At 41.5% G+C, this 11,682-nt stretch overlaps 2 protein-coding genes across 4 annotated transcripts; both read left to right on the forward strand.

Annotated features, from left to right (window-relative positions):
• The first annotated feature begins 2,646 nt into the window (after positions 1-2,646).
• On the forward strand, positions 2,647-6,975 carry cidea (cell death inducing DFFA like effector a). 3 transcript variants are annotated; one of them, XM_061238383.1, is made up of 5 exons: positions 2,647-2,849; positions 3,445-3,583; positions 4,170-4,325; positions 5,021-5,193; positions 6,146-6,975. In XM_061238383.1, the coding sequence occupies exons 1-5, from the start codon at positions 2,809-2,811 to the stop codon at positions 6,246-6,248; spliced, it is 612 nt and encodes a 203-aa protein (XP_061094367.1). In that variant the 5' UTR covers positions 2,647-2,808; the 3' UTR covers positions 6,249-6,975. The 3 variants fall into 3 exon arrangements, with proteins under 3 accessions (XP_061094367.1, XP_061094369.1, XP_061094370.1); XM_061238385.1 differs by having other exon boundaries at positions 2,653-2,849; positions 4,170-4,322; XM_061238386.1 differs by lacking the exon at positions 2,647-2,849 and adding an exon at positions 3,233-3,277.
• Positions 6,976-7,940: 965 nt separating this feature from the next.
• tubb6 (tubulin, beta 6 class V) lies at positions 7,941-10,969 on the forward strand. Its single transcript, XM_061238382.1, has 4 exons — positions 7,941-8,252; positions 8,839-8,947; positions 9,207-9,317; positions 9,701-10,969. The coding sequence occupies exons 1-4, from the start codon at positions 8,196-8,198 to the stop codon at positions 10,762-10,764; spliced, it is 1,341 nt and encodes a 446-aa protein (XP_061094366.1). The 5' UTR covers positions 7,941-8,195; the 3' UTR covers positions 10,765-10,969.
• Positions 10,970-11,682: the final 713 nt, after the last annotated feature.

Genomic DNA, 11,682 nt, shown 5'->3' on the forward strand with positions numbered 1-11,682 from the left:
CATTAGAGCAACCCCTGTCGCGTCATACTTCCTCTAATAAACTTCTACAAAATATTGACCTAGCTCTAAATGTGCAGCGCCAACTATTGAGCGGATGGTGAATTTAAGGTAGGGGTGTCAGTTTTCAATGTATCAAATAGCTCCGACCTTCGAATAATGAGCTGAGAGTGCGAGAGACATAGATGGAACTGTAACCTGAATGAATGAATGAATTAAAGGCATCAAGTGGCTGTCTCACAACTGCAAGAAAAATCAGCCATTTGTGTGAAAATACGTGAATGAGCTTCAGTTGCTGAATCCATGAAGCGATTTTAGGTAATTGGTATCTCTAATAATTTCTCAGATGATATGGATCAAAGCATTGATCCATATCATCCGCACCATATCATTGCTCAGGAGGTAAGAGCAGTCGTCTGGCAGTCGGAGGGTTGCCGGTTTGATTCCTGCCCTGGGTGTGTCAAATTGTCCCTGAGCAAGACATCTAACCCCCAATTGCTCCTGACGAGCTGGTTGGTGCCTTGCATGGCAGCCAATCACCATGTGTGTGAATGAGAAGTACAGCCTTTTTTACATTATTACATTACGTGGCAGACGCTCTTATCCAGAGCGACGTACAACAAAGTGCAAATCAATCACATACAATCACATTGGATAAAGGCGCTATATAAATGCCAACCATTTACCATTCATATAATATAATTTGTACTGATCATAATGCCTTGTCTTCATGAAGGGTTTCATGTTTGAAATGTTTTAAGATTATCGGGTGTTATTCCATGAAATATAAATTGAGAGTATACTTTTGAAACTCCAACTTTTATGTTTGCAAGAGCATTTTGTATTACAGAACCAATAATATTGGGTGACGTTAGCTCAGAAAGTAAGTAAGTGTGGAGTGCGGCCGCCTGGTAGTCGGAGAGTTGGTGGCTTGATCCCTGCCCCGAGTGGGTCGATTTTTGTCACAGAGACACCCAGCACCCAATTGCTCCCTATGAGCAAGACACTTGATGGCCAATTGCTCTCTATAAGCTGTGTGTGTATATGTGTGAATGGATGAATGAGAGTGATCGATTGTAAATTACTTTGGAAATAAGTGTTTCGAAAATAAGTAACATAAATGCAGTCCATCTACTGCTTAAAACTGACTAAACTGCAGTATTGAAAAACATAACAAAAATTATTTTGTTCCATTGCTTGTTGTGTTACTTACACCAGTTAACACACATTCCACCAGCAGCCAATAATTACCATAACTTTTATAATATTGAAATTCCTTACAAATGTGCATGATAAAAAAGGCACTCCAAAGTATGGGATTGTTTTTATTGAGCTGTGGCTACTTCTGCCATGGGAACTCAACATTATGGGCAAGGTTGCAATAATATTGACTACAAATTATTTAAAAAAGAAGTCAATAAATTATAATAATACTATATTATATTATATATATTATATTATATATACTGCGATGGACTGGCGACCTGTCCAGGGTGTATTCCTGCCTTTCGCCCAATGTATGCTGGGATAGGCTCCAGCCCCCCTACGACCCTGTTCGGGATAAGCGGGTTCAGATAATGGATGGATGGATGGATATTATATATACATACACTCAGTGAGCACTATATTAGGTATTTATTAGCCTTTTTCTTTTTGACTTGCTGCTGTAGCCACTTAGTGGTTTGACGCCTTGTGTGTTTAGAGATGATCTTCTGCATACCACAGTTGTAATGTGTGTTTATTTGCATTACTGTGACCTTCCTGTGAGCTTTGACAAGTCTGGCCCTCACTGGATGTTTTTTTATTTTTTAAATATTTGCATTAACAAACTGGTGTATGGTCTACCTAATCAAGTGCTGAGTGAGTGTAGGCTACATAACTTAAAATCTGTTTTTTCAATGACTGATTTGGTGAAATTATATTGGTCAATAAAATGTTTTAATTGTGAAATAGTAATCAGAAAAATAATTAATATTATTAAAATTATATTACCTTCTTAAACCAGGGGGGTTTGCATTGCTCCGGGGGGAACGTCTAATGAACTGTAAGTCACTTTGGAGAAAAGCCTCAGCTAAATAACAAATTATATGAATTATAAAGTTTCTTCTGGAATAAATTCTCTCCATGTTTTTACTAGCAGGTGGCAATCTGAAGGTGCTTCGAATGTATTTACTTATTGAGAAATTGCGTTACTGAAAAGTGAGGTTCGTGTTTTACAGGCTACTGGATCCTACTATGCAACTTGTGCTTGAAACGTAAATGCTATTTTGTAGCTTTAAATTAACTGACCACGTGATCTGTAATTGGTTTTGGGAGCTTAAAGTTTATGATTTGGCTATTTCATCAACACAGAATGTCTACTTTGATGACGGAGAAGCCGATAAGCTTATCCAGATTTTCTTCACTCCCCCTCGTTTGCTCCTTTGCTCCACTTGTAAAATCCACTCCTTTACTCCCCATACCTCCGCTGGAGTGAAAGAGTGGTAGTGGGAAGTGGAGTAAAGGAGGGTGGAGTGAAAAATAATGGGACGCACCCTAGGTTTCTCCATCACACGCACACGCACCCCTACCTAAACTTGTTTCTCGTCACCGACAAACGACCAATCGTGTGATAGTAATGTTGCGAAAAAATAATTTCTTAACACGCCTGCTATCCGGGCCTGCCACATTATAGCGCTGTTGCAAATTAGAACAGCAACACCTCACTCGCTTGTAAAGGTCTCCTATTGAATAGCCTATACTTTTTGCCGCAGTTTTGTTCGCTGCTTTGAGAATTTCCCTCGGATGAATGTCGATTAGCCCAAATCAGCTATGGAGTATGCGAAATCCCTGGTCCCAGTATCTGTTATGAGGTGAGTTGCCTGAAAGTATTCTAATGTGAATGCAAGTATTTTTCATTTTTAAGAAATTGGCCTTTGACGTGCTACCTGTAAGCTACGGACAAAATTTAATTCTACCGCTGCGCGCGATGTAGCTTGAAGCGATGATTGTTGGTTGATTTTGTTTTTTTTTATTTGATTTGTATGATGAGTAGGCCTAAGTATATCTTTGTCTGACAAATAAAATTACTCTGCACTTATATATACCGATTAAACTACAGTACATTAATCACGAGTGATCCGTTTAGCTCGTTACAAGCGTTAGTACTAGTGCCCAATCATGTACCATGGAGGGCCAAGCGTATGCAGGTTTTCGTTTCAATCTGTCACTACACCAGCTGATTTCACTAATGAGCACACCTTCAACCAGAGAGGATGGAACTAATTGGTGAAATCAACAGGTATAGTGATTGGACGGAATGAACCTTTCTCGGCCCGGAGATTCGACATGCGTTCTCTCTTGCCATATGAAGTTAAATCGTTGTTCGTTTTGACACTTTTGTAACATCTGAGGACTATTTATTTTTATTTATTTAAAATAATGTTTTGGTCTTTATCCCCCCTTAAGGTCAGTATCCTCAGTTGGTATGTCACTAACAAGAAAAATACTACCTGCACGTCAGCCCCGTCCATTTAAAGTCTGCACCCATAACTGCAGCAAGAGGAGGGCTGTGATGGCCACCTCACTGGACGAGCTTCTGGAAAAGGTCGGGGTCTGGTCTGCTTGATTGGAATGTGCATATTTTGGATATAATTTCCTAATTGCAGAGTTGCTATGGAAACGAACTGCTAAAGCTTAAAGTCTTAAAATATCTTCTGGTTGCAAAATAAGGCATTTCAGCACAGAGGGTGGTACGTCTGCATCAGTGCTTAACTGTTACAAAACATAGTTTGTTTTCTTAATTCCGCACTTTATGGCCTCCACTTTGCTTTGTTCCAAAGAAAATCAAGGAATCTTTTCAAATAGATTTCTACATCATTTATTGTGCAGATCATTTTGGCCTTTTGCTCTTAATTACCTGTACTCATTCTTTACATTTTCCTGGTGTAGAAGGGACCTCAACCCTTGTTTTCCCATTAAAATATTATCTATTCATTAACTTTTAGACAGATGAGGTGAGTTAAGTGTAATTAACTGCTTTAATAAATCCTTTGAGAACAACCGAAGCCAACACTGTGTTACTCTAGGACTGGGGTCACACCCATGTCACAGAGTGTGTTAAACCATCATTAAAATCCCATATCTTTGGTCAGCGGTGCATTCTCTGACAGTGCCCTGTCTCCCCTTTTAAGGCAGCGAACAGCTTGCTGCTGGTGTGCCAATTTCTAACACTAGTGCTTGAGGAGGATGGTACACTAGTGGACACTGAGGCCTTCTTCCAGTCCCTTCCTGCTAACTCTCGGCTCATGGTGCTGGAGAAAGGACAAATGTGGACACAAAGCCAGGTAGCAGTACACTCAAATATACTTCAGACTACCTCAATTAATTGTGCCCTTCAAATTTCCTTCTGTCATACTGTTCAGCTATTTTAAAGAATGAACCTTTTCTGATGATCAGCACTAACGTGTGACTGATAATAATGCTCTTAATTAACCGTTAAAGTATAAATGTTCCAGTGGCTGGCTGATATTTGTGTTCCAGCTAAAACCTGCTGGGATTCTAAGCTGGTTTAAGTTGTGCTGGTCTATGGCTGGTCAAGTAAGGTCTCTAGCTGGTCAAAGCTGGCCAAAGCATCTTAAGCTGGTAGAGTAAGCTGGTGGACAACTGGAGGACAAGGTGTCTATATAGACTGGTCCGCTGGGGAACAGCCAAAAGTGTCAAAAATGCATCTTCAGCTAGCTTGACTAGTTTAGCTTGGTTTAAGATGGAATTTTCAGCAGCGTGCTTTTGTTACATACATGACTAGGAGAAGACTCTGTATGTACTGTACTGTCATTCCTGATCCCACCACAAGAGGTCAAAACTGTAACATTTAACATTTAATGTTTAGTCTGGGGATGGTAAGAAAACAACCCTAGTCTTATGTGATGCCAGTGATGTGTACTCAGTCATATCTATACCCTGTTTCTTTAAAATCTGCACCAGAACATGCAAACAGGAAGCTCATGCATTCAGGATACTAACCCCACCCCCAAAATCATAGGCAAACCCAAGTTTCAGACGCCCCAAAAGAAGTGGAATCGCCTATCTGAGCTTTGACCTGTACAAGCTGGACCCGAGGGATTTCATCGGCTGCTTGACCATTCGAGCTACGCTGTATGAGATCTACACCCTGTCATATGATATAAAGTGCATGCGGGCCAAGCACATTCTGAAGTGAGTAGTTTGCTGCTCTCTGCATTAAACGGACTGGTGGGTCTATCACAGGGGTGCACAACTCTGCGTTCTGGTTTTTGTTCCAACCAACTGCCTTGTTTTTAATTTGCTGACAGCTCTATAAATTCAAGCCTGTACTTGAGCACAGTAAAATCATTAGGATACACTTGCAGTCTGCAGCTGTAGCCGGTACTCATGCATGTCAGATAAGATATGATTGAGTCAATTGAATAGTTAAGACCAGGAGTTGGCACAACATCCTGAAACAGACCAGGTGTGCACCACAAGATCCATCACATAATTTAAATCTAGATTGTGCACACGTTTGCTCTCATTACAAAGGGGCGACATTGGCTCAGGCAGTAAGAGCAGTTGGAGGGTTGCAGGTTCGATCCCGCTCTGGGTGTGTTGAAGTGGCCCTGAGCAAGATGCCGAACCCCCTAATGCTCCTGATGAGCTGGTTGGTGCCTTGCATGGCAGCCAATCGCTGTTGGTGTGTGTGTATGAATGGATGAATGAGAAGCATTCATTGCACAGAGCTTTGGATAAAGGCGCTATATAAATGCCAACCATTTATCATTTACTAAGGATTCATAAGTCTCCCTGCAGTGGCAATGTTAAAAACAATTTTAGTTCTGCAGTGATGTCAGGGACCGCATTACCATTAAGAGGTGCAGGGGCGCCCAGATACAAAATATCTACTTTATATGCTCCCTGTCTGTCGATTACCCTCATTGGCTGTAGTCAGCCAATGAGAATTACACAAAATGTATGCAAATAGGTTTAGCACCAGTCACATCTGCTCTTTGGTTCCGCCTACACCGTAGGTCGGCGAATACAATACAGAGGAACATTTTAGAGGCAATGTATTTTATGCAAACATACATTGTGGTGCTAATTTAAAAAAATATTCCTGCTATGATGTGCAGTTTTATGGCTGTATCTGTTCCAGGTGGTTATTGCGATGCTGGACACAAGTGGCACGTGTAGCAGGCCATATGCTTCTGTGTGGCTCTTCCTACGTGCGACAGTATATTGAAGAAGATGAGTACTAGTGCGGCCTAGCACTGTGCCTGCTGGCCCAAACCAACTTGCTTCTCTGACTCCTAACCACCATGGACCACGTGAAGTAATACTGCCTGCCAATGAACGTTGTGTACCGTCTCCCTAAGTAAGACATTTTAATGTTAAACTTAAAACCTTGAACAAACCTCAAACAGCCATTTATAAAATGTGAATAGAGCTGCAAGATTATATATGCATGTCAGTGTTGTGATGTGACAATAGTGTCATGTCAGTGTTATGGAGGTGTCCTTTTTAAGTGCTATTTTAAAGTGTTATACATTCCCAACTGAGAAGTGATCCACTTAGTTTTATTGTAAATAAAGACATTTGACTAGGTTTTTATGCTATCCGAACAGGAGTTATTGTCCAATTATGTCATATTTTTAAAAAACAGTGGTTGGTGGGGGCGATGTACTGGTATAAATCAGGAATTGTCTGGGAAGGATGTTTGTACTGGCCTGACTGCACAGTTGTATTTGGTGTTTTTGCAGAGCATTTGGCAAAACCTGAACATTTGACCATAAAAGAGTTTAATATTAGGTCACATAAGGCCTGTAAACTCTCTTAAGGGTAATGCTGGCTTGAGAAAAATGTGAATGTTTCTGCACCTGCATTTACTTTGATGTTATTAACATCACAATGGAATGCATTTTCCATTCCCAGTACACACCCGTGTAGTGTGCTGAGCCATATATCTGAATAAAGTTTGTTAACCAAGCAGGTCTATCTCCCTTGTGACCTTTTACTGGATTGCTTCCCAGATCTGATATTCTTTTTTGGCCCTCAGCAGATGGTATTACATTCACCATTAAAACAGAAGAGTCGAATCGTACTGTCCCTAGAATCCCATCTTAAACTCATAATGCACTTCCGACAAATAAATTATTTTTAGTGCTCGGTGGCTGATCACCCTAATCTCCTAATCATCTACTGATAGGCGATACTTGGTGGCTAGCTACTAAAATCTCCCCTGAAGAACTGGCCTGAATGCACAACAAGGGAATAGTGGCTGTGTACAGCTTCTTTTTATTTATTTTATTTTTTATTCCCAGTGACATTGTGGGTGAAAGCAGAATGAACCATGTCCTGATGTGGCAGAAAAATCTACCTATAAACTAATAATCTGATATATGGGATGGTATTCTAATCACAAGGGGAGACTGCTATTCTGCCCTAAACATGCTGTATTTTGGTTTTATGTTTCTATTTGAGAGAAACCAAGAAAAGGGAGAGCTTGCTCTCTTGCATTCATTTGACATTTGACATTGCACATTGTTTTTTGATACACCTATAGACAATAACTACATGGGTATATACACCATAATTACAACTATTCTAAAGTAAATGAACATTGCAAAAAATTACACAAAGTAGTGTCTTAAGAATTGCCATTGCATAATATCCAAAAAGTCTATACAAATATATATTAGCATTGACACTGGAAACTGGAGCTGAATTATCAAAGGTGTAGCAGCATTCTTTAAACCTCACAATTGTGTTCTGTGTTACTGCTATTAATTTGTAGTGACCTAAACTATTATTCTTCAGGGGCCAGATAAGCCAGACCCCATAGGACATATCAGATTAATAATGAAAAAAGAAAGATCCTACTCAGGCTCTATGCAAATATAGCTATAATCCACTTGATCAAACATAATCAACTTCTATTCATATCTATTGTCTCTTTCTGCCTATCGCATGCAGAGGCGGAAATTTAGAAAAAATTCCGACAGACGTAGCCGTGGACTTCTGGCAGCTGATTGCACAGATGGCTTGTCAGTCATTTGTAGGTTCGGCCCACTCTTTCGGGGTGTGGAGACTCCGTTGAACCGGGGAGCACAAGAATTAAGCGGTCCTGCTATCATTTAAGGCACATCTCACGAATTTACACTTTTTCAGTTGTATTATTGGACTTGGTCAGCGACACGCAAAGAAAGATGAGGGAAATAGTTCACATACAAGCGGGACAATGTGGCAATCAAATCGGAACAAAGGCAAGTTTTGTTTTTTGCTTAATTAATTTGAAAGTTTCTTTGATTGTTTCTTTGTTAGCATATCTTTTAATCATATGCGGACCATTTTTGTTTTACTAGGATAAATGTAACCTGGGGTATATCATTTAGAATACAAACAGCAGAGTTGCTATTGCTATTTAATTATATACATTTAGCTCTAATAGTTTAAACTGATGTATTTATGTACATATATGTTTCAGTAAATAAGAGTCTACTTTCATTAGTTCCAAGTAGTAGTAGACTTACATATAAGTTAAATTATTGATAATCATTTAATATTTTGACTGACAACAATCAAAAATCGACCATAGCCTATTAATTTATTGTAAGGCTGTGTAACGGTTCTCTGAGTTTCTTTAGGGAGTGGCAAAACTGCATGCAGCTTAGTATGAGTATCCCAGGAATTTTTAGCAGCTGTACGTTTCACTTGTCTATTCTTAGAGCGGGCAGCCGATGAATCATTAATTCCCCAAAACCTTTATCATATAGGCTGCTTTTAACTGTGTCCAAATTCACGTCGAAGAACTGTGACGATGTTCCATGCTATTCTTGTGTTCTCCTGAAGTTTTGGGAAGTTATCAGCGATGAACACGGCATTGATCCTGCAGGAAATTATGTCGGTGACTCAGCCCTTCAACTCGAGAGAATTAATGTGTATTACAACGAGGCATCCTGTAAGTTGGTGTGTCAGTGTATGAATCAACTTCCTTGTAACCCAATTCTCTCCTCCCCTATTTGCATAATGACCTCCTCCTTGATGAAAATTAAATTAAATATAGCGCAATTCAGATATAGTCCTTTGTAAAAGTTTAATGGGTTGGAATTGATTTGCCTACTGTTTTTTCTTCTGTCTGTGCAGTCTTATTCTGTACTTTGTCTGGTCCTAATGTTCTGGGTGTATGAATAATAGTGCGGTGTTCTGTTATGTGCTAGCCCACAAGTATGTCCCACGGGCGGTTCTGGTGGATCTGGAGCCTGGTACTATGGATAGCGTCCGCTCTGGTCCATTTGGCCAGCTCTTCAGACCTGATAACTTTATCTTTGGTAAGTACTGTCCTTTTACAGCATCAGTTCACAGTCCTATCAAAATTTTGCATTTATTGTAGGCTACACACCAGTGTCAGGGTGATGACAAACCAAAAAGTTGTCTTTTAACAAATACGGAGGAAAGATTCTTACGCACTGAATTAAGTTACATACCTAAGCTTACTTGAAATACTGAAATACATTAAGAGAGATAAGATTTCCTCGATTAAATTAATTCTCCTATCGAGGGCTTAATCTGACAACCATTACATGACTTCACTTCAACACCAGACTTCAGCTGGACATGACGAATGGTCTCCAGCTGCCGCGGGTGGGGTGGAAATGCGAAGGTGTGGGCGGAGGTATTAAATTCCTTTCCTTTCGGTTTTGATGCTTCGCAGGACAGACAGGTGCAGGGAACAACTGGGCCAAAGGCCACTACACAGAGGGGGCAGAGCTGGTGGACTCAGTGCTGGACGTGGTGAGGAAAGAGTGCGAACACTGCGACTGCCTGCAGGGCTTCCAGCTCACCCACTCCCTGGGCGGGGGCACGGGGTCCGGCATGGGCACCCTCCTCATCAGCAAAATCCGCGAAGAGTACCCCGACCGCATCATGAACACCTTCAGCGTCATGCCCTCCCCGAAGGTGTCGGACACGGTGGTGGAGCCCTACAACGCCACGCTGTCCGTGCACCAGCTGGTGGAGAACACGGACGAGACCTACTGCATCGACAACGAAGCGCTCTACGACATCTGCTTCCGCACCCTCAAGCTCACCACCCCCACCTACGGGGACCTCAACCATCTGGTGTCGTCCACCATGAGCGGAGTGACCACCTCGCTTCGCTTCCCCGGCCAGCTCAACGCCGACCTGCGCAAGCTGGCCGTCAACATGGTGCCCTTCCCCCGCCTGCACTTCTTCATGCCCGGCTTCGCCCCCCTGACGGCCCGGGGGAGCCAGCAGTACCGCGCCCTCACGGTGCCCGAGCTCACCCAGCAGATGTTCGACGCCAAGAACATGATGGCCGCCTGCGACCCGAGACACGGGCGGTACCTGACGGTGGCCACCGTTTTCCGCGGGCCCATGTCCATGAAGGAGGTGGACGAGCAGATGCTGGCCATCCAGAATAAGAACAGCAGCTACTTCGTGGAGTGGATCCCCAACAACGTCAAGGTGGCCGTGTGCGACATCCCGCCCAGGGGGCTCAAAATGGCCTCCACCTTCATCGGCAACAGCACGGCCATCCAGGAGCTGTTCAAGCGCATTTCCGAGCAGTTCGCCGCCATGTTCCGCCGCAAGGCATTCCTGCACTGGTTCACCGGGGAGGGCATGGACGAGATGGAGTTCACAGAGGCCGAGAGCAACATGAACGACCTGGTGTCGGAGTACCAGCAATACCAGGAGGCCACCGCTAACGACGGAGACGAAACATTTGACGATGAGGAGGAGGAATTAAATGAATGAAGCTAAAACGGACAACCCCCCCCCCCCCCCCCCATTTTCTTAAAAGGCATTTTTCCTATGAGAATGCAGATTTTCTTTTTATGTGACCTGTGTGTTTGAAAGCTGTGAATGTTTTTTTTAAAAGTTTAGAATGTCTAATGACTGTTAATGCAGCAACATGAAGATTATGCCAAATAAAACCACTGCAAAGGCAGGCAAATTGTCATGTGATCCAAGGCTTTTTCCTACCAGAATATTATAAACTTTTTTTGCTGATGAAATAAAACTTATGAAATACTGCCTAGGCACAACTAAAATGTGAGACTGAAGGTATATACTGTATAAGTGAGAAAGAATTAAGAATAATAATCTAAATAATGGATTGTATTTACAGTAAAAAGTACCTTTCACAATAATCCTTCAGAGTGAAGGATTTTAATATTTAATACCTACAATACATGGCAACATCAGCTCAAAACACATCAGCTGAGGTGGGCTGAGGAATAAAAGAAATGGGAATGACTTTGCATAGTGAAGTACAACACAAACACTAACTTGGTTTATGCTTTCATGAAATGCTTATGGTATAGTTTGTGTATGGTACGGTAACAGTCGACAGTTCATTTAACTTATTTTCAAGCAGCCCGCACAGAACAGACAATTATGCGTGAGTAAAAGCTACTGCATTCTAAACCTTGTACACACTTTACTACTACAATTATAAATTAAACAATAGGGGGAAGATGGGTCATGTCATTGTCTAGTTATATACTGCTTAATTTTTATTCATGAATAAAAATGGTTTTAAGTTCAGTTTTAAACCACTTCATACATGACAGCAGTGAAAAACAGGTGGAGAAGCATGGTCACGCACTGGAAAACGTAAAATGATCTATGGAAGATCACCATCTTAATGAACAAAAGTATTTAAGAATCCAT

Source organism: Conger conger, chromosome 4 (assembly GCF_963514075.1).
Source record: "Conger conger chromosome 4, fConCon1.1, whole genome shotgun sequence".
Lineage (NCBI taxonomy): Eukaryota > Metazoa > Chordata > Actinopteri > Anguilliformes > Congridae > Conger > Conger conger.